A 22,965-nucleotide genomic window follows, 5' to 3' on the forward strand; every position below is an offset into this window, starting at 1 on the left:
CTTGGCACCAAGCAGCAGAGGCTGCTCCCTCCTCGCTCCAGTCTGAACCTCCCCTGGCACAATTTCAGGCCAGGTCCTCTCCTTCCATCACCTGAGACCAGGCAGCAGAGCCCAACCCCAGCTCAGGGAGCTGCAGAGAGCAATGAGCTCTGCCCTCAGCCTCCTCTTCTCCACACTGCACACCCCCAGCTCCCTCAGCTGCTCCTCCCCAGCCTTCTTCTCCAGACCCCTCCCAACCTTTGGTGCCCTTCTCTGGACCTGCTCCAGCCCCTCAGTGTCCTTCTGGCAGTGAAGGGGCCAGAGTTGAACACAAGTCTCCGAGGCCCCCACTGGGAGAAGATACCATCAGAAAAAGACAGCTGCTGATGGCAGGCACATTTCCAGCAGGGGCAGGGCCATGGCCCTGCTGGGCTGACACTGAACAACCCAGTCCTGGGTTACCATAGCTGTACGGATCAGTGATCAGCAAGGGCTGGAAGAAACCTGCAGAGATCATCCAGGCCAACCCCCTGCCAGAGCAGGGGCAGCCAGGGCAGAACACAGGGCTTGGGGAAGCCTCCAGAGCAGGAGACTCCACAGCCTCTCAGGGCAGCCTGCTCCAGCCTCTAGCACCCTCACACCAAACAAGCTTCTCCTCATGCTCAGATGCAACCTCCTGGGCTCCACTTTGTGTCCATTGCCTCTTGTCCTGTCCCAGGACAGCACTGAGCAGAGCCTGGCCCCCTCCTGACCCCCACCCCTCAGGTATTCACAGGCACTGCTCAGATCCCTCTCAGCCTCTCCTCCTCACACAGCTGCTCCAGGCCCTTCAGCATCCTAACCACCTCTGCTGGGCTCTCTCAAGTAGGTCCTGCCCTTGCTGAGCTGCAGAGCACAGCCCTCACCTCTCCTCAGCCTGGCACACAGCTCTGTGAGGGGTTGGACTCTGCTGCAGGCAGCCAGCAGCAGAAGAAGGGGACACAGCCTGAAGCTGTGCCAGGGCAGGTTCAGGTTGGATGTGAGGAGGAAGTTCCTGGCAGAGAGTGATTGGCATTGGAATGGGCTGCCCAGGGAGGTGGTGGAGTGGCCGTGGCTGGAGGTGTTGCAGCCAAGCCTGGCTGGGGCACTTAGTGCCATGGTCTGGTTGGCTGGGCAGGGCTGGGTGCTAGGTTGGGCTGGCTGAGCTTGGAGCTCTCTTCCAGCCTGCTTCATTCTACACTTCTACGAGCTCCTCCAGGTGAGAACATGTGAGTCAGGCCAGAAATGGCCTCCTGGGCTACAGAAGATTTCTGCTATCTTCTGATTCTGGAACAAGCAGAAGTGGCACTGAAGCAGCCTCTTACATAGTGCTGCTGCTGGGCTCTGCCAAAAGGCAGTGCTTAAAAATAGGGTTGGGGCATGTGGCAGCACAAAAACCCACACTGGGCTGCTTCCCATTCCGTGATGCAGGGACCATGGGCAAGCAGCTTGCTGTTATTCCAAAGGCAGCAGGCAGGAACTTTCCCCACACCCCCATCTTATGCTCAGAGATGTTTCAAAGCTGCAGATTCTTTTTCCCCTCCCTCTGCACAAGCTGGTTTAGAAGAATGCAGACAAAGCAGATGAGTTCATTGGACACCTAAGCACAGCTTCAGAAAGGGTTGGGAGCCATCCACAGCTGGAAACAAGCCTTGCAGTGCCCCTCTGGAGATGCTGGATGCCAAGGGGAGCAAAGGGCTTTTCTGGGCTTTTTTCTGTGCCCTGTTTATTTTGTTCCTCTGTGGTTTGGCAGACAGCTGTCTGGCCAAGAATAGCAAGCAGCTTGTGCAGAGAGGATGGCTCCAACCTCTTTAATGGACCCAGCAGCAGTTCCAGGGCGCTGGGGAAACTTGGCCTGCAGACCCCGCACAGGGCTCGGCCAGAGAGAGGTTGAACAAAGGTATGCTTGTTCCTGAGCTAAGTGCTTCCAATTCCCAGCTCCAGATGTTAGGTTAACTCCAAAAGATGCACAGTCTGAGGCAAGCTGGGAGGAGACATTCTGGTCCCCTCCCCAGCACAGGCACAGCGAGCACCCTTGGGAAGGTAAGGGCTGCGCAGGGCTGCAGCCAGCTGCTGGCAAGTGGCACTGATGGAGTCAGAGATTCACAGTACCACAGTATCACACAGTATCACAGTGTCACAGCATCACAGTGTCACAGCATCACCAAGGTTGGAAGAGACCTCACAGATCATCAAGTCCAACCCTTTACCACAGAGCTCAAGGCCAGACCATGGCACCAAGTGCCACGTCCAATCCTGCCTTGAACTGCCCCAGGGACGGCGACTCCACCACCTCCCCGGGCAGCCCATTCCAGTGTCCAATGACTCTCTCAGGGAAGAACTTTCTCCTCACCTCGAGCCTAAATTTCCCCTGGTGCAGCCTGAGGCTGTGTCCTCTTGTTCTGGTGCTGGCCACCTGAGAGAAGAGAGCAACCTCCTCCTGGCCACAACCACCCCTCAGGTAGCTGTAGACAGCAATAAGGTCACCCCTGAGCCTCCTCTTCTCCAGGCTAACCAATCCCAGCTCCCTCAGCCTCTCCTCGTAGGGCTGTGCTCAAGGCCTCTCCCCAGCCTCGTCGCCCTTCTCTGGACACACTCAAGCATCTCAATGTCCCTCCTAAACTGGGGGGCCCAGAACTGAACACAGCACTCAAGGTGTGGTCTAACCAGTGCAGAGTACAGGGGCAGAATGACCTCCCTGCTCCTGCTGACCACACCATTCCTGATGCAGGCCAGGATGCCACTGGCTCTCTTGGCCACCTGGGCACACTGCTGGCTCATGCTCAGGCAGGTATCAATCAGCACCCCCAGATCCCTCTCTGTCTGGCTGCTCTCCAGCCACTCCGACCCCAGCCTGTATCTCTGCATGGGGTTGCTGTGACCAAAGTGCAGCACCCTGCACTTGGAGCTATTGAACCCCATCCCATTGGCCTCTGCCCATCTGTGCAGGCAGTCAAGGTCCTGCTGCAGAGCCCTTCTGCCCTCCAACCCAGCCACATCTGCCCCCAGCTTGGTGTCATCTGCAAACTTGCTGATGACTGACTCCATGCCCTCATCCAGATCATCTATGAAGATGTTCAGGAGGGTGGGGCCCAGCACCGATCCTTGAGGGACAAAGAGCAGGGGCTGGAAAGGACCTCCAAAGCTCATCTGGTCCAGCCTCCCTGGCAGAGCAGGAGCACCTAGAGCAGATCACACAGGAATGCATCCAGATGGTTCCTGAGTATCTCCAGAGAGGTAGACTCCACACCCACCCTGGGCAGCCTGTGCCAGTCTCTCACCACCCTCACTGCAAGAAACCTTTCCTAACATCCACTTGCAATCTCCCCTCTGCCACTTCAAACCCATTTCTCCTCCTCCTCCTCCTCTCATCACCAGACCTTCTCAATAGATCAAAGATCACATTCTGTGCTTCTGTGCTCCACAACCTCCCTGGAAGTGTTCAAGGCCAGGCTGGATGAGGCCTTCAGCAACCTGTTCTAGTGGGAGGTGTCCCTGTCTGTGGCAGGAGGTTGGAACTGGCTGAGCTTTGAGGTCCCTTCCAACCTAACCCATGCTACGACTCTGATTCTCCTCAGAGCACAGCCAGCAGCTCACTCACTCACTCCTCTTCCACCATCTGGCAGAAGTCAGCCAAGGGTCAGGAAAACAAATCAAACAAGTCCTCTGTCTTGCTTTATTTTGGGGTGAGGTGAACATGGCACACTGCAGATTCCACTCCTGCAAGGGCTGAAGGGAAGCCTTTAAAGAGGTGCCACAATGCCACTGACTGCAGCTGTGTGGATCAAAGGATTCCATGGGGCTGTGCTGTGACTTTTATAGGCACAACGAATCTGCTGCTCTTTGGGGCATGCCTGCACCCTGCTTCTGCAGCTGACTGCAATCCCTGGCTGCACTGAGACCTCTGGAGATCATCTACTCCAACCCCCCTGGAGACAGCACATCTTCAACTAGATTAGGCTGAGGGCAATAGCTGCAAACCAGAGCAGAGCAGATTGAGATTGGATGTGAGGAACAAGTTCTGCAGCAGGAGGCTGCTGCAACACTGCAACAGGTTGCCCAGGGAGGTGGTTGAGGCTCCATGCCTGGAGATATTGCAGGTGAGGCTGGAGAGGGCTGTGGGCAGGCTGCTCTAGTGGAGGATGTCCCTGCTGAGTGCAGGGGGCTGGGCTGGGTGAGCTTTGGAGCTCCCTTCCAGCCCAGAGCATTCTGTGATGCTGTGTTTCAGGCACAATCTCAGCCACCCCAACTCTCCCACTCCTTTAAACCTTGTTTGGGCTTCCACATAATAAACTGGACTCCTGCCACACCTCCAGAGCAGAGTGGCTGAATGTTTTTCCACCTTCTCCCACTCCAGGCCCAGTCAGATTTTGTGACAAGCTCTGTGACAATCCAAAGGGAGCACAGGCAATCCTTGCTGACGTTGGAGGGGGACAAAAGACAGAGAGCTCATCTCCAGCGTAAGAGGGCCACAAACAGGAGCAGCACATCTTTGATCCCATTCTGTGCTGCTGGGCTCCACAGCCTCCCTGGGCAACCTGTGCCAGGGTCTCCCCACTCTCACTGCACGGAATCTTTCCTAACATCCACTTTCAATCTCCCCTCTGCCACTTCAAACCCATTCCTCCTCCTCCTCTCATCACCAGACCTTCTCAATAGTCCCTCCCCAGCCCTCCTGTAGCCCCTTTCAGATCCTGCAAGGCCACTCCAAGGTCTCCTCCAAGCCTTCTCTTCTCCAGCCTGCACAGCCCCAACTCTCTCAGCCTGTCCTCAGAGCAGAGCTGCTGCAGCCCTCTCAGCATCTTGGTGGCCTCCTCTGCACTGGCTCCAACACTTCCATGTCCTGCTTGTGCTGGGGGCTCCAGAACTGCCCCTAGGACTGCAGGTGGGGTGTGAGGAGAGCAGAGCCAAGGGGCACAATCCCCTCCCTTGCCCTGTGCCCACACTGCTCTTGCTGCAGCCAGCACAGGGTTGTGTCTGGGCAGCACTCACCCTGCAGGCTCCTGTGGAGCTTTGCATCAGCCCAGACCCCCAGGGCCTGTTCCTCAGAGCTACTCTCAGCCATTCCCCGCCCAGCTGGAGCTGTGCTTGGGATTGCACCCACCCAGGTGCAGGACCTTGCACTCAGCAGGAAGAAGGTTCCAAACCACCACCTCACCTGGGAACATCCCCCAAGAACCAAGCAGGAAGCCTCAGTCCTCCCTCAGCACAGCCTCCCCTGCAGGGAGCCTGCACCCTGAAGCCAGCAGATCTGTTTTAGCCCCTCAGTGCCAGCACATGAAAGCACAGCAACATCCTCCTGTTTGCCCTGGGAGTCAGGGCATGGAAAACCTCTCAAGAATGTGCCCCACTGATTACAGCATTATCTGCTATCCTTTATGGCTCCTAGGACACAGAGGGTGTTTACAGAGACATACATGGGGCTGGAAGGGACCTGCAGAGCTCATCCAGTCCAACCCCCTGCCAGAGCAGGGGCAGCCAGGGCAGGGCACACAGCAACACATCCAGGGGGGCTGGAAAGCCTCCAGAGCAGGAGACTCCACAGCCTCTCTGGGCAGCCTGCTCCAGCCTCCACCACCCTCACACCAAACAAGCTTCTCCTCATGCTCAGCTGCAACCTCCTGGGCTCCACTTTGTGCCCATTGCCTCTTGTCCTGTCCCAGGACAGCACTGAGCAGAGCCTGGCCCCCTCCTGACCCCCACCCCTCAGATATTCACAGGCACTGCTCAGATCCCTCTCAGCCTTCTCCTCTGCAGACTCTCAGCCTCTCCTCCTCACACAGCTGCTCCAGGCCCTTCAGCATCCTCACAGCCTCTGTTGGACTCTCAAGCAGTTCCCTGTTCATCTTGACCTGGGGAGCCCAGAACAAGACAGAACATTCCAGCTGTGGCCTCAGCAGGGCAGAGCAGAGTGCCAGGAGAACATCCCTTGATCTGCTGGCCACACTCTTCTTCACCTTTACACACATATATACTTAATAAGGTAACAAGATCTGACAGCAAATGACAGCAAATATTGAGAAGGCTGATTCAGTTGAAGCTCTTCATTCCTCTCATGCAGGCATTGTCCAAAGACACCACAGAAGAGCCAAACACCAAAGGGGAGAACCCTGCAGAACAGGGAGTTAACCCTCCCCACCCCAGGCTCCAAAGGCACACAGGCTCCACTGCCCTGCCGCTGCTAGATGCTGTCCTTGGCACTAGGGACAAACACCTACAAAGGAACAAGTTTGGATCTGGGTTTGCTTTCTTCTTTTACAAACAAAACCCAAGCCAGCAAGACACAGGCTGTGCACCAGATGAGCTGCAGGGACACAGGTGGCCTCTCCCTGCCCTCAGAGCTGAGCATCCTGGCCCCATCCATGCCTTGTGCTTGCAGTACCAGTGCCTAGCCCAAAGCAAATGTGATTTCACTCCTCTTGCCCCCTCTGCTCTCAGAGCTGAGCATCCTGGCCCCATCCATGCCTTGTGCTTGCAGTACCAGTGCCTAGCCCAAAGCAAATGTGATTTCACTCCTCTTGCCCCCTCTGCTCTCAGAGCTGAGCATCCTGGCCTCATCCATGCCTTGTGCTTGCAGTATCAGTGCCTAGCCCAAAGCAAATGTGATTTCACTCCTCTTGCCCCCTCTGCTCTCAGAGCTGAGCATCCTGGCCTCATCCATGCCTTGTACTTGCAGTATCAGTGCCTAGCCCAAAGCAAATGTGATTTCACTCCTCTTGCCCCCTCTGCTCTCAGAGCTGAGCATCCTGGCCCCATCCATGCCTTGTGCTTGCAGTATCAGTGCCTAGCCCGAAGCGAATGTGATTGCACTCCTCTTGCCCCCTCTGCTCTCAGAGCTGAGCATCCTGGCCCCATCCATGCCTTGTGCTTGCAGTACCAGTGCCTAGCCCAAAGCAAATGTGATTTCACTCCTCTTGCCCCCTCTGCTCTCAGAGCTGAGCATCCTGGGCCCATCCATGCCTTCTGCTCGCAGTACCAGTGCCTAGCCCAAAGCAAATGTGATTTCACTCCTCTTGGCCCCTCTGCTCTCAGAGCTGAGCACCTTGGCCCCATCAAAGCCTTCTGCTTGCAGTACCAGTGCCTAGCCCAAAGCAAATGTGATTTCACTCCTCTTGGCCCCTCTCCTCTCACTGATACAACTATTTATTAGTGACATGTTTGATGACAGAGAAGAGAGAGGGAGGGAAGGAGGAGAGAGAGGAGAAAAGCATAAAATGAAAGCAAATAACCAAGCAAAAGAAATACACTGCACAAAGCAAGGATGAGTAAGGAGGGCACTTGCAGCCCACTCCTCCAATCCATTCTGGCACACAGCCCCACCTTTGTGCTGGCACTGCCTAGGGCATGGCTGGAAGCTGGATGCTGCTGAAACAAGCTGAAACCTCTGACCAAACAACCCCTGCCCTTCTGAGGCTACACCTGGAGTCCTGTGGTCAGACCTGGGCTCCCCTGGTTCAAGAGGGACACGAATCTACTGGAGGTCATCCAACAAAGGCTGTGAGGGTAAGACTAGAAGGGCCTGGAACAGCTGTGTGTGGAGGAGAGGCTGAGAGCCCTGGGGCTGAGAGGGATCTGAGCAGTGCCTGTGAATATCTGAGGGGTGGGGGTCAGGAAGGGGCCAGGCTCTGCTCAGTGCTGTCCTGGGACAGGACAAGAGGCAATGGGCACAAAGTGGAGCCCAGGAGGTTGCAGCTGAGCATGAGGAGAAGCTTGTTTGGTGTGAAGGTGCTGGAGGCTGGAGCAGGCTGCCCAGAGAGGCTGTGGAGCCTCCTGCTTTGGAGGCATCCCAAAGCTCCCCCTGGATGTGTTGCTGTGTGCCCTGCCCTGGCTGCCCCTGCTCTGGCAGGTGCTTTGGACTTGGTCTGTGGAGGACCCTTCCAGCCCTTCCCACTCTGTGATGCTGTGATTTTGCACCAGATCTCTTTCTAGTCCATGCCAGGTGTTACAAACCAATCCCTCTGTGTTCAGGGATGAAAAGGTCCCCAGCAGACCCTAGAACACTGAGACCTGAGCAAGCCACTGCATGGCAACCTCCTCTACAGTGACCAGGAACATCTCCTCCAGGACTTAGGAAGCAAGGAGAAGAACCACTTGTGGGATTCAATTTAAACATCAAATCAAGTCTCTAGGGAAGGAATCAAATTAAGATGTAAACAGTGAGCTGCAGCTAAGCCAAGCCCAGGGGGCTGCATGTGCCCTCCTGTGCACTCTTCAAAGAAAGCCCTTTCTGGCAGTGCCAACTTCACAACTGGACAGCAGGATGTGCTCTGAGCCTGCCAATGGATCACAGGATGATAGGAGCTGGAAGGGACCCAAGGAGATCAAGTCCAACCCCCCTGCTAGAGCAGGACCATACAATCTAACACAGGTCACACAAGAACACATCCAGTCAGGGCTGGAAAGGCTCCAGAGAAGGAGACTCCACAGCCTCTCTGGGCAGCCTGTGCCAGTGCTCTGGGACCCTTACAGTCAAGAAGTTCCCCCTTGTGCTGAGCTGGAGCCTCCTGTGCTGCAGCTTCCATCCACTGCTCCTTGTCCTATCCCAGGGAGCAGTGAGCAGAGCCTGTCCTCCCCCCCCTGACCCCCAGCATCAGATATTTAGGACCATTTATAAGATCCCCTCTCAGTCATCTCCAGACTAAGCAGCCCCAGGTCTCTCAGCCTCTCTTCATCAGCCATGCCCTCCTGTCCCCTCATCATCCTCACAGCCCTCCACTGGACCCTCCCCAGCAGATCCCTGTTCCTCTGAAACTGGGGAGACCAAAACTGAACACAGGATTCAAGATGAGATCTCCCCAGAGCAGAGTAGAAGGGGAGAAGAACCTCCCTGGATCTGCTGGACACACTCCTCCTAATACACCCCAGGATCCCATTGGCCTTCTTAGCCACAAGGGCACATTGCTGTGCCATGGTTAACTGTTATCCACCAGGACAGGCTTCAGGAATTCTTGGGTCTGAGCATGCACTGACAGCTGTGAGAAGGAGAAGGCTTCCTACCCTATCAGACAGTGGTGGGAAGAATTCCAGGCTGGTGGTGCCTGCTCTGCTGGCACACTGCTGAAGCCAGGGCAACAGGTGGAGCTGGAGGATGTGCAGCATCCAGCAGAGAGATACATCCTGCACTTGGCAGATGCTCAGCTGAACGTGGGAGAAAGGCACAGGCTGCTCTGCCTGCTGGGGACTGGACTCTTTGGGATCATCCCAGCAGTTTATCCTCTTAGGAAGAAGCAATATTGAAGACAGGATTTGGTATAAGTGACCTCTGTAGGTTTCAAGGTCCTGCTAAACACAGACCATAAAGCACACTCACTTCTGGACACACAGGTAAGAACCATCTGAGCTGACATCAGACATATCAGGAACCACACCAACAAAAAAGAGAGACTGATTTTTTCCAGGCATCTTTACCTTCCACATCAAAGCCAAAGGTTCCAAGTTGAACATGGAGAGCTTCAAAGTTAAGCTCTCATTGAAACAGAAGTTGTCACTTGTGGCCACAACAACCCCAAGCAGCACTATAGACTGGGGCCAGAGTGGCTGAGAGCAGGCAGGCAGAGAGGGAGCTGGGAGTGCTGGGAGAGAGGAGCTGCAGAGGAGGCAGCAGTGCCCAGGTGGGCAGCAGAGACAATGGCATCCTGGGCTGGCTCAGCAGCAGTGTGGGCAGCAGGACAAGGGAGGTTCTTGTGCTCCTGTGCTCAGCACTGCTCAGGCCACCCCTGGAGTGCTGTGTCCAGTTCTGGGCTGCTCAAGTCAAGAGGAGGAAGTTGTTGGCAGAGAGAGTGATTGGCATTGGAATGGGCTGCCCAGGGAGGTGGTGGAGTGGCTGTGGCTGGAGGTGTTGCAGCCAAGCCTGGCTGGGGCACTCAGTGCCATGGTCTGGTTGGTTGGGCAGGGCTGGGAGCTAGGTTGGGCTGGCTGAGCTTGGAGCTCTCTTCCAACCTGCTTGTGTGAGTCTATGACCTGCTGGAGAACCTCTGCTGTGGGACAGGCTGGGAGAGTTGGGGCTGTGCAGCCTGGAGAAGAGAAGGCTCCAGGCAGACCTTAGAGCAGCCTTCCAGTAGCTGAAAGGCTCCAGAAGAGCTGGGGAGAGACTCTTGATAAATGGTTGGGAGTGCCAGAATGAGGGACAATGGTTTTGAGATTGGAGAGTGAGAGTGGAGATGAGGAAGAAATTGTTGGCAGTGAGACCGGGTAGACACTGGCACAGGTTGCCCAGGGAGGCTGTGGATCACAGAATCACAGAATGTGATCATAGATCACATTCTGTGCTCCACAGCCTCCCTGGAGGTGTTCAAGGCCAGACTGGATGAGGCCTTCAGCAACCTGTGCAGGTGGAAGACTGAAGATCCTCTAGTTCCAAGGCTTTGCCCATGGCACAGGACTTGGCACTAGATGATCTTCAAGGTCCCTTCCAACCCAACTCATTCTATGAGTGTCTTGAGCAACCTGTGCTGGTGAGAGCTATCCCTGCCCATGGCAGGGGGTTGGAACTGGATGGTCTTCAAGGTCCTTTCCAACCCAATCCATTCCATGGCTCTAGGAATCTATATGGAGATGTGAGCAGCACATCAGGTACACTCAACTCAAGCCTGCTGCAGTCCCTACAGCACAAAACAAGCTCCAAGGAGAAGACTGAGCAAGGACTATAATAAAGTATTCCAGTACACATCCCTGTGGGGAAAACATTCCAAAGTATAAGCACCCCTGGGGGAGAAGTAATTGTGGAAACAGCTGTCAGAGCCTGCATTCATCTTGTCTGGCAAACCAGGTGAGCTCTGCACCTAGACCTAGAAATGGCTTCAGAATCTGCACCAGGAAGGTGACAAGGTCCTTAAACAGTCCTCAAAGCTGGACACTGCCCTGACCCCTCCTTTAAAAAGACAGCTCTCTTCTGCCTCCCTGCAACACTGGGCCCAGAGAATCAAAAAGGCACAAAAAAGAGGTGCACCAGAATCCTCAGCTGGAGCTACCAAGTGCCAGCTGCACAGGGTCAGGGTGATAGGTCTGGGTGCTAGGTTGGACTGGATGATCTTGGAGGTCTCTTCCAACCTGGTTGACTCTATGATTCTAGGGCACAGCACTCCTGCACTGTGCACTCATAAGGGCACCAGTGCCAAGGAGCAAGGATGGCTTGGGGAACAGAGGCAGCTGCAGCAAGGACTCACAGCACTGCACATCCTCCCTCCCTGCACACAGACTTCCTCAGGGAAAAGAAACAAAACAAAACAAACAACCAACAAAAACAAACCCACACACACAAAAAAAAACCCTCACCACCACCCAAAAAAACCCCTCCCAAGCAGGCCAGAGGCCAAGGCTTGCAAAGCTGCCACAGCCACTGCTCAGAGCAAACATGGGCCCTTGCATCATTCTCCCACACGCAACAAGCTCTGGGCTGGCTGAATTCTGCCTCCCAGGACGGGTGCCAGATGTGCTCCATCTCCAGATGCCAGCAGTTCCACACCCTGGGGATCAGCAGGCAGAGTTATTTTCCATCAGCTGTAATTACTGCAGGAGGCTGGAGAAGGGCTGGGTGCACAGAGGTGGTAATCCCCCAGGAAAATGAATCCTAGATCACTGCAGTCTTTGGCAGGTAACAGTGAACAACTTAACCTGGCCCACGCCAGTTCACAGGCTCAAAGGATATTAGGGGTTGGAAGGGACCTCTGGAGAGCTTCAGGTCCAACCTGCCTGCCAGAGCAGGGCCACAGAATCTAGTGCAGGTCACACAGGAACGCATCCAGGCAGGGCTGGAGAGGCTCCAGAGAAGGAGGCTCCACAACCTCTCTGGGCAGCCTGTGCCAGGGCTCTGGGATTCTTACAGTCAAGAAGCTCTTCCTCATGTTGAGCTGGAACCTCCTGTGCTGCAGTTCCCACCCATTGCCTCTTGTCCTGTCCCAGGGCACAGGTGAGCAGAGGCTGTCCCTTCCTTCCTGCCCCCCAGCCCTCAGCTATTTACAGGCATGGCTCAGATCCCTCTCAGCCTTCTCCTCTCCACACTCTCAGCCCCAGGGCTCTCAGCCTCTCCTCATAAGGCTGAGACAGAACATGGAACAGAGGGCACAAGCCTGAAGAACTTCTGCTTGCTCTCTCCACTGTGCTCCAGGTCAAATGCCAAGCAGCAGTCCTCAAGCCCAGGCTAAGCTGCAGCTTGTCCTGTTCCACCAACTGGTGTCCCTCAGGGCTCAGTGCTGCTCCCAGTGCTGGTTAACATCTTTGTCAGTGACATGGACAGAGCAATCAGTGCATCCTCAGCAAGTCTGCAGATGGCACCAAGCTATGTGGCACAGTAGACTTGCTAGAGGGCAGGGATCCAGCCAGAGGGAGCTGGGCAGGCTGCAGAGCTGTGCCCAGGCCAACCTCAGGGCATATGACAAGGTCCTGCACCTGGGTGGCCCTGCACAGCTCCAGGCTGGCTGGGGAACGGCTGAGAGCAGCTCTGAGGAACAGGCCCTGGGGGATCTGGGCTGATGCAAAGCTCCACAGGAGCCTGCAGGGTGAGTGCAGCCCAGACACAACCCTGTGCTGGGCTGCAGCAAGAGCAGTGTGGGCAGCAGGGCAAGGGAGGGGATTCTGCCCTTTGGCTCTGCTCTCCTCAGACCCCACCTGCAGTCCTGGGTGCAGTTCTGGAGCCCCCAGCACAAGCAGGACATGGAAGTGTTGGAGCCAGTGCAGAGGAGGCCACCAAGATGCTGAGAGGGCTGCAGCAGCTCTGCTGTGAGCACAGGCTGAGAGAGTTGGGGCTGTGCAGCCTGGAGAAGAGAAAGCTTGGAGGAGACCTTGGAGTGGCCTTGCAGGATCTGAAGGGGGCTGGAGGGCTGGGGAGGGATTACTAACAAGGTCTGGTAATGAGAGGAGGAAGAGGAGGAATGGGTTTGAAGTGGCAGAGGGGAGATTGAAAGTGGATGTTAGGAAGAAGTTGCTTGCAGTGAGGGTGGTGAGACACTGGCACAGGTTGCCCAGGGAGGTTGTGGAGCACAGAAGCACCCAATGTGATCAAAGATCCCATTCTGTGCTCCTGTGCTCCACAACCTCCCTAGAGGTGTTCAGGACCAGGCTGGATGAGACCCTGAGCAACCTGTTCTAGCCCACTGGCCTATGACAGGAGGGCTAGAACTGGCTGATCCTTGAGGTCCCTTCCCAGCTGAACCACTCTATGATTGTCACCAGCAGCCACTGCCAGCAGAGCCACATGCAGAGGGCACAGCAGGTAGCCTGCTCACACTGCCAGACCTAGCAGGTCGCTTCAGGGATGGGTTCCTTGGCTTTGGGACAGGTTTTCCTTTCCTTCTCTTCAGTGATGCTGCCTTCATCAGCCTGCTTAGAGAAGTAATCCAACAAGTTCCCAGGAGCTCCCTTGACCACTGTTTTTAATTAGCCACCTACAGACATTCCAGCCTTGAGCAATCATGGCTCTTCAGACAGCAGGGCAAAACAAATCCAAGGGAAGAAACCACACCAGAGTAGGCAGGTGAAGGGAGATAGAATGCACACAAGGGCCCTGCCTGGAAGAGCTTTCCAGGAGAGAGCTGCTGCCAGGATAGCAGAGGGATGCAGCAGGCAGAACTTGGGAAGAACAGCCTGCAGAAGTGCTTATGTAAGATCACACATCTAGGTGCATACAGGGATCAGGATACACCTCTGGGAGCTTTGCCCTGTGCCCTTCCCAGGGACACTTCACCCATCCCTCTGCTGGGCTGCAGCTCCTTCCTCTCTCATACAGCACCCAGGAGCCCTGGGAGCACTGCGGCGGAGTCACAGCAAGCAGCTTTAGAGCACCACAGGATGGTTTAGGTTGGAAGGGACCTCAAGGATCAGCCAGTTCCAAACCACTGCCATAGGCTAGTGGGCTAGAACAGGTTGCTCAGGGTCTCTTCCAACCTGGTCCTGAACACCTCCAGGGAGGCTGTGGAGCACAGAAGCAGCATGTGCTTCTGTGCTCCACAGTCTCCCTGAGCAACCTGTGCCAGTGTCTCACCACCCTCATTGTCAACAACTTCTTCCTAACATCCAGTTTCAATCTCTTCCAGCAGAGAGGGCACAGAGCTGCTGGAGTGAGGCCAGAGCAGGCCACAGAGATGCTGCAAGGGCTGGAGCAGCTCTGCTGTGAGCACAGGCTGAGGCAGCTGGGGGTGTGCAGCCTGCAGAGGAGAAGGCTCCAGGGGCACCTGAGAGCTGCTGCCAGAGCCTGAAGGGATCCTGCAGGAAGGCTGCAGAGAGACTTCTGCTGAGGCTGTCTGGAGCCAGGCCAAGGGGCAATGGTTTGGAGCTGAGGCAGAGCAGGGTTAGAGTGGAGCTGAGGCAGAAGTTGAGTGTGAGGGTGGTGAGAGCCTGGCACAGGCTGCCCAGGGAGGCCGTGGCTGCCTCCTGCCTGGAGGTGTTCAAGGCCAGGTTGGATGAGGTTGTTAGCAACCTGAGCTAGTTGAGAGGTGTCCCTGCCCCTGGCAGTGGAGTTGGGTTGGATGATCTCAGAGGTCCCTTCCAACCTGAGCCATTCAGTGGTTCTGTGATGATGCTTTTCAGTACCACACTGAACTTCAGTCCCACGTCCAGCACCTGTGACACTTCCCTCCTTCAAATAACCTAAGGAGAAGCCTCAGGAGTTGAAATCTGTACAGAAAGCAGGGGCAGCTCTTCAGAAACAAAGCTATTCAACCAGGCAGAGGGAAGAGGAAGCAGCAGGAGAAACTGGTTAGCCAGGTGGTGAAGCAGGCCAGAGCACACACTGCATGCACAAGAGCCTGCTGACTGCAGGGGGGCTGGACAAGGTGACAATGGAGGGCCCCTTCCAACCTCAGCATTTGATGCCTCTGTGCTATACCTTGGCCTCAAAGCCCTCACATCCTTCTACATGGACATACTTTAGCCAGCACCTTCCCAGACACAATTTCTGCCTAGCTCAGCACTTGTGTGAACTATCACAGAATGAAGCAGGTTGGCAGAGAGCTCCAAGCTCAGCCAGCCCAACCTAGCACCCAGCCCTGCCCAACCAACCAGACCATGGCACTAAGTGCCCCAGCCAGCCTTGGCTGCAACACCTCCAGCCACGGCCACTCCACCACCTCCCTGGGCAGCCCATTCCAATGCCAATCACTCTCTCTGACAACAACTTCCTAACAACATCCAGCCTAGACCTGCCCTGGCACAGCTTGAGCCTCTTGGCTGTGCTCTGGACAATTCCAGCACTTCCAGACCTTTCCTGTAGCAGGGGCTCCAGAACTGGCCACAGTGTTCCACAAAGGTCCCCCTGAGCATCACCAAGAGTGATGTTGGTTCCTCCTTTGGCAAAAAGAGAACCAACTCCTTTTAACTCTGCCCTGCTGGCTAAACTTTAACCAGCAGCAAATCTGCACTGGACATTCTTTGCAGGTCACATGTGTACAGTTGAGGAGAGGTTTTGTAATCTTTGTTTGTTGTTCTGCTGCCAACCCTCACCATAACAATAAAGGATAACAGAAACAATCAGCCTGGAGAGAGAAGGCTTCAAGGAGAGCTCAGAGCAGCCTTCCAGTAGCCTGAAGGGGCTCCAGGAGAGCTGGGGAAGGGACTTTGGACAAGGGATGGGAGTGCCAGGATGAGGGATAATGGCTTTGAGGTGGGAGAGGGGAGAGGAGGAAGAGATTGGTAGCAGCAAGGGTGGGGAGACACAGGCACAGGCTGCCCAGGGAGGTTGTGGAACACAGAAGCACAGAATAAGTGCTCCCATTCTGTGCTTCTGTGCTCCACAACCTCCCTGGAGGTGTTCAAGGCCAGGCTGGATGAGGTCTTGAGCAACCTGTTCTAGTGGAAGATTGAAGATCACCCAGTTCCAACACCTTGCCCATGGCAGGGGGTTGGAGCTGAATGGTCTTTAAGGTCCCTTCCAACCCAACTCATTCTATGAGAGCCTTGACCAATCTGTGCTGGTGAGAGATGTCCCTGCCCATGGCAGGGGGTTGGAGCTGAATGGTCTTTAAGGTCCCTTCCAACCCAACTCATTCTATGAGTGCCTTCACCAATCTGTGCTGGTGAGAGGTGTCCCTGCCCATGGCAGGGGGCTAGAGCTGGATGAGCTTTCAGGTCCCTTCCAACCCAACCCATTCTGGCAATCTATGATCCTAAGGGCTTGCTAAAAAGTCCCCTTGGCTTCTCTTAGTCCTAACACAGGCACAGGGCTGAGAAAACTTGCAGCTGGAACAGAAGACAAGGCCTATACTTTGCTGACCACTACATTACAAACAAGTAAAAAAAGTTCCTTAAGATAAAAGCAGCTGAGAAAACAAAAAAATAAAGAGAGAGACCAAAAGCAGCAAGAGGCAATGGAGGAATTCACACCAGGCTGCTGCTGAGAGATGTTCACACTCTTCTAAGAGAGGGACTGGGTCACTCTGATCCCTGTGCACCAGAGCCTGAAGGGATCCTGCAGGAAGGCTGCAGAGAGACTGCTGCTGAGGGGCTCTAGAGCTAGGCCAAGGGGGAATGGTTTGGAGCTGAGGCAGAGCAGGGTTAGAGTGCAGCTGAGGCAGAAGTTGTTGAGTGTGAAGTGGTGAGAGCCTGGCACAGGCTGCTCAGGGAGGCTGTGGCTGCCTCCTGCCTGGAGGTGTTCAAGGCCAGGCTGGATGAGGCCATAAGAAGCTGATTCTAGCTGAGAGGTGTCCCTGGCAATGGCAGGGAGGCTGGAGTAGATGATCTCAGAGGTTCCTTCCAAATTGAGCCATTCTACGGTTCTATGATAGACTCATAGAGCCAAACAGGCTGGAAGAGAGCTCCAAGCTCACCCAGCCCAACCTAGCACCCAGCCCTGCCCAACCAACCAGACCATGGCACTAAGTGCCCCAGCCAGGCTTGGCTGCAACACCTCCAGCCACAGCCACTCCACCACCTCCCTGGGCAGCCCATTCCAATGCCAATCACTCTCTCTGCCAGCAACTTCCTAACAACATCCAGCCTAGACCTGCCCTGGCACAGCTTCAGGCTGTGTCCCCTTCTGCTGCTGCTGGCTGCCTGGCAGCAGAGCCCAACCCCACCTGGCTACAGCCTCCCTGCAGGCAGCTGCAGGCAGCAACGAGCTCTGCCCTGAGCCTCCTCTGCTGCAGGCTGCACACCCCCAGCTCCCTCAGCCTCTCCTCACAGGGCTCTGCTCCAGGACCCTCCCCAGCCTTGCTGCCCTTCTCTCAACACCTTCCAGCACCTCAACATCTCTGCAATTCAGTAGCCCAGAACTGGACACAGCACTCCAGGGCTCCCCTGAGCAGTGCTGAGCACAGGGGCACAAGAACCTCCCCTGTCCTGCTGCCCACACTGCTCCTGATGCAGCCCAGGATGCCATTGGCTCTGCTGCCCACCTGGGCACACTGCTGGCTCACATTCAGCCTGCTGATGTAGAGTATGAGTAATTTTCAAGCATCTCTGAACGCTTTAAAATGAAATTAATTTAACTTAAAGTGAATTAACAACCAATTAATACACAGCACACCCAAAAGACAGCTCATAGAGTCACAGAATGGGTTAGGTTGGAAGGGACCTCAAAGCTCAGCCAGTTCCAACCCCCCACCACAGGCAGAGACACCTCCCACTGAAACAGGTCACTCAAGGTCTCATCCAACCTGGCCTTGAACACCTCCAGGGAGGGAGCAGCCACCTTTTGGAGAGAGAGGACTTGATGCTCTGGAAGTATTAACCTAAACTTAAACCTCAGTCTGGGCCTCCAGCAGTCCCTCACTATTCCAATAGGATTTAGGAGCCCAACTCCTGGCAGCCCCTCACATTATGCCAGCATCAGGCACTATGAAAGTAACCCCTGAATCAGTGCCAGGCTGAGTGAAATGGCCCTGAAGTGCAGGTGAGGGCTGCTCCACAGCACATCTCCCCCTGCTAAAAGCAGCACATGCTCCTCCCTACCCCCTTCCACATTTAAACATCATCATAAGTGTCCTTAGCTCTAGGTTCTCTCACGCAAGCCAGGAGGAACTAAAAGCCATCTCACACCTGTGCTCAAAAAGCAGGTTTTACTTCACACTACATCTCTACTTCCAAACATCTGTAACCCTCCTGCCACACTTCTCCCTTCACCTTTTCTGCTCCCTAGCATCAAGCCCCAAGTCCTTCCAGCAGAGAAAATTGAGACACAGCCTCTCGAGTTTAGGAAGAGTTCTAGTATAGGACAAGCAACATTTGGGGAGTTTAAAAATCATTCTGGCCTGAGACAATCCTTAAATAAATGCACTTTGGCCACAACAACCCCAAGCAGCACTACAGGCTGGGGACAGGGTGGCTGAGAGCAGGCAGGCAGAGAGGGAGCTGGGGGTGCTGGGAGAGAGGAGCTGCAGAGGAGGCAGCAGTGCCCAGGTGGGCAGCAGAGCCAATGGCATCCTGGGCTGGCTCAGGAGCAGTGTGGGCAGCAGGACAAGGGAGGTTCTTGTGCCCCTGTGCTCAGCCCTGCTCAGGCCACCCCTGGAGTGCTGTGTCCAGGTCTGGGCGACTGAATTGCAGAGAGATGTTGAGGTGCTTGAAGGTTGTTGAGAGAAGGGCAGCAAGGCTGGGGAGTGGCCTGGAGCACAGTTCTCTGCCAACCTGCCTGATTCTATTCTATTCCAAGTACTTAAACAGGAACTACCTCAACCTCTCTCAGGCTTTCAGAGCCCCACATAAGCCACTTACTGTGCAGTACTGAAGGTTCTGAGCTCATACACACACCACTGTGACACTGTTCATAGAATCAACCTGCTTGGAAGAGACCTCCAAGCTCATCCAGTCCAACCATAACCACTTTGTTCCTTTACACTCTCCACAAGCAGGAGATTCCTCCCCTCCAGGAAGCACCTGAGCCAATGATCAGTGAAAGCAGAGTGCAGTGAAACCCCTACCCCTTTCTTTCTGAAAGGCACATACAGGCTCAAACCACCACATTTTCAAGCCACAGAAATAAACCCACTCTTGACACCACCACCAGCACCACGCAGAGAGCAAGGATTCAGCTGCACAGCAAAACTCTTTCCACAGCCAAAGCATTCAGCATCTTCCCAACAAGCCAAACTTCCCAGCACAGGTCCCAGCACACCCCTAACCTCGCCGAGCTGTGTGTGTATGCATCTGTAAGGCAAGCACACCAAAAACACTTTAGAAGAGGTAAAAGTCAGGGGCGTGGGGATGGGGGGGGGATTCTCAGGAGCAGAACTAAACCCGTGGAGAGCCTCTCACAGCACCCCCATGCCCCTTCTAAAAGGGCCAGCCGAGGCGCCCAGAGCAAGCTGACAAAAGAGTCACAGCCTGCTAAGGAGGCAGAACAAAAGCAGCAGCGCTGGGATTTACAACCAGGGCTCTTTAGCTAATTACTAAAACCCAGTACATTTGGGGAAGAGCTTTTTCCACGCTTGTTAAGGAAGGCGACTCTCGACAGGCACCATCCAGGACCAGCAAAGAGCCTCTCTGCAAACCCAGGTGAGCCAACACCCAGCACAACGTCACTCGCTCGGTTTGGTTGGGATCCCCTCCTCAGAGTTCCCAGCGTGAAGTTATTGATCTCTTTTTAAATAGTCTTTTACATCAAGAGGCTGTTAAATAAGTGTCAGAGAACCCTCAGCTCGTTCTTGTCTTAGGACTGCTACGTGAGTCACACAGGAACGCGTCCCGGTGGGTTTGCTCCTTCTCTCTTGCCCAGGGGATGCCAGTGGGGAGACGATGGGGTTGGGGATGCCTGGGCTAAGGGGTGGGAGCTGCGACCCCGCTGGGACTCGGAACAAGCAACGCAGAAGTCACTCCTGCACCGGGTGCCAAAACACCGAGCCACGATGCCAGCAGAAAACTGGTCCGTTCTGCCCCAAATGCCAGTTCCAGCACCCACGGGAGGTTCGGAAGGTGGGTGGCCGAGTAAAAGAGGCCCTAAGGTGATGCTCTGACAGCCTCGGCCGCGCTCCGAGTTTTCCAAGCTCCAAGTTTCCCAAACACCGAGACACGGCAACAACCCGTCTGGGCTCGCCGGAGCGGCGGAGCGGGGCCCGGGCTGCTCCCGGCTGCAGCAAAGCACAACTCACAGACGCGGCTCGGACCCCCCCTCAGCCTCGGGGGGACCAAGTGGAGCCCGAAGCAGCGCAGCGAGGGAGGGAGGGAGGGCGAACGGATCCCGGCGCTCTTCTCAGGGGTGCCGCCAGCAAGGCTCCGCCACGGCCGCTTTCGGCTTGTGCGGGACCCGCACGTCCGCTCACGAACGGCGCTACGGAGAGCCAGGCAAGAAGGAGGCTCCGTGCCCCGGGATGGGAGCGCCCGCGGGACTGGACCCGGGCCGGGCCGCCCGGCTCCTCCTCGCTCCCCGTCGCCCGCCCACAGCCTTAACACGGGGGAGTGTGTGGGGGGGAACCGTTCGTGTTCCCCCCACCCCCTCCGCAGCTCCGCCAAGAGTTTGATGAGCGACACCCGACACCCACCGCTCCAAGCCCCCGAGAAATCCCTGCCCGGGACTACTGCGGGAGGATGGGAGCGAAGACGGGGGGACGGGGACGCGACTTTTGTCTCACCTTCGGTAGCTGCAGGCGCCCACCTGAGCCAGCGCGGGGGGACCGCGCACGCAGCCCGCCCCGGCCAAGCGTCCCGAGGGAAGAGCGAGCAGAGGCCTCCGCTTCCTGCGCGCCCCCTCTGCGGCCAAGGGAGGCGAAGAGGAATAGTTTGGCGGGGGGGGGGGGGGGGGGGAATGGAACAGGGACACGGATCCAGCCTCCCGTCCTCCTTCCACCCCGTCCCGTCCCGTCCATGTGCGCGTCTTTGCCCCCCGTCCCCGCCGGCGCCCGTCTCGCCGCCGCCGCCTCACGGCAGAGCGCGGGGGAAAGTTTGCCCAAGTCCGACAACAAAAGGGCGAACGTCTCTCGCCCGCCCGCCGCCCCGGGCCCCGCCAAGTCCCGGCCAGCTTACCCGCGGCCGAGCCCGGCTCGCAACGCAGCACCGAGGCGGCCAGAAGCCGCAGCAGCAGCAGCAGCGGGAACGGCGGGGCCGCCGCCGCCTCCATGTTGTGCCGCCGCCGCAGCTGCCGGAGCGCACCGAGCGTCTCAGGCGGGCTCCATGCTCGGGGCGCTGCGCTCGGCGAGCAGGGAGGAGGCGGGGACGGGGCAGGCGCTGGAGCCGACCCTCCCCCCCCGGCCTCCTCCTTCTCCTCTCCCGCCGCCGGGGAGGGGGCTGGGAGCCCGCTCGCCCCCGCAGCCGGGGAGGAGCCCGCAGCGCCTCGTCGCGCCGCAGCCAGCCCCACGCGTGGGTACACCTGGCCCGGGGGGGACATTTCAGGGAGTTCTTCGTTATGTTTTGGGTTTTGTTTTCCCCTCGTTCCCTCTGGAGCGACTCTCCCGAAAGCAGGCAGGAAGCTCACAAAGCAGCCTTCCTTCGGCCGCTGCCGAAGTTGCTGGCAGGGACGCCCGCCCCTTCCCAAGGCTCCCGGGAAAAAAGGGTGGCTGCGTGCTTCCCCAGAGGGGGCTTCTGCCTTCCTGCGCCCACCAAAGCGAAGCTCTGGCACAGCACCCTCAGCTTGCCGAGGGGACGCGTTCGGCCGCCGGCTTTCCGCGCCGTGCCCTCCTCCTGCTCGCCCGAAAGCATCGGCGCGGGGAAGGGGCAGGAGCTGCGCCCCGGGACGCGAGGCCTGCGCCGTGCTGGGGGCAGGCTGGATGGAGCGGAGCAGCTCCCACCCCGCGCCCTTCACACCGCGGGTACCGTGCACGCCTCGCCGGCAAGGGGGGAAAGGAGCAGCACACAACAGGAGTTCCCCCCCGAGTTTTCATTTCCCTTCTGCTGACCCTCGACAACAGGCGAAGGAAAAGTTGCTGGGTGGCCCCGTACAGAGATCATAGAATCAGTCAGGGCTGGAAGGGAGCACAAGGAGCAGGCAGTTCCAACCCCCCTGCCATGCCCAGGGACACCCTACCCTAGAGCAGGCTGCACACAGCCTCAGCCAGCCTGGCCTCAAACACCTCCAGCCATGGGGCCTCAACCACCTCCCTGGGCAACCCATTCCAGCCTCTCACCACTCTCATGCTCAACAACTTCCTCCTCACCTCCAGCCTCACTCTCCCCACCTCCAGCTTTGCTCCATTCCCCCCAGTCCTGGCACTCCCTCACAGTCTCAAAAGTCCCTCCCTAGCTTTTTTGGAGCCCCCTTCAGATCCTGGCAGGCCACAAGAGGGTCACCTGGGAGCCTCCTCTGCTCCATCCTGCACAGCCCCAACTCTTTCAGGCTGTGCTCACAGCAGAGGTGCTCAGTGGGCACAGATGGGACAGAGGTCTGGCTGGCAGCACCTGCAGCCCTTCCTGCAGCTTGCAGAGCAGGAGCTCTGAATCACAGCAAGCACTTAGCAGAGAGCTGTCAAGTGTGGGAGTTTGGTTCCGTTTCAGAGATGAGCAAGATCCAGGTCTGCCAGCTGCATGTCCCTGGAGGTGTTCAGGAAAAGGCTGGATGGGGCACTTGGTGCCATGGTTTAGTTGACTTCTCCCCCTCTGCTGTGCTCTGCTGAGACCCCATCTGGAGCACTGCATCCAGTTCTGGAGCCTCTGGGACAAGAGGGCTGTGGAGATGCTGGAGAGTGTCCAGAGCAGGGCCAGGAGGATGCTCAGAGGGCTGCAACAGCTCTGCTGTGAGCACAGACTGAAAGAGTTGGGGCTGGAGGAGGTTCCCAGGTGACCTTCTTGTGGCCTTCCAGGATCTGAAGTGTGCTCGAGCTTGGAGCTCTCCTCCAACCTGCCTGATTCTATGATTCCATGAAAACCATCCCTTGCTGATGTAACTTTGGACTTCTCCTCAGGAGCTGTGCCCTCACCTATGGCTGCTGTACACAGATGTTGCACACAGATGTTTTCCTTACCCTGTGCATCTTTGGAGGTGATGAGGGAACCTGTATCCAGATGATGCCTTCCTCTGTAACTTGTGTCTTGTTCTGGATTAGCTGTAGTTAGATCAGCTCTTGTGATGCAAGGTGATGAAGAAGAGGGGTCCCTAAGCGTGTTTCGTTTGAGGCT

General features: G+C 56.5%; 1 protein-coding gene across 1 annotated transcript in view; it reads right to left on the minus strand.

The window, feature by feature from the left end:
- The window catches only part of LRP5 (LDL receptor related protein 5), a 96,426-nt gene extending 75,390 nt beyond the window's left edge, over positions 1-21,036 (minus strand). Inside the window, exon 1 of the mRNA XM_064163094.1 lies at positions 20,881-21,036. Within this exon, the coding sequence (XP_064019164.1) occupies positions 20,881-20,974 (94 nt within the window). The 5' untranslated portion in view covers positions 20,975-21,036. The remainder of the gene's footprint in view (positions 1-20,880) is intronic.
- Between the last annotated feature and the right edge of the window lie 1,929 nt (positions 21,037-22,965).

Source organism: Pogoniulus pusillus, chromosome 24 (genome assembly GCF_015220805.1).
Source record: "Pogoniulus pusillus isolate bPogPus1 chromosome 24, bPogPus1.pri, whole genome shotgun sequence".
NCBI lineage: Eukaryota > Metazoa > Chordata > Aves > Piciformes > Lybiidae > Pogoniulus > Pogoniulus pusillus.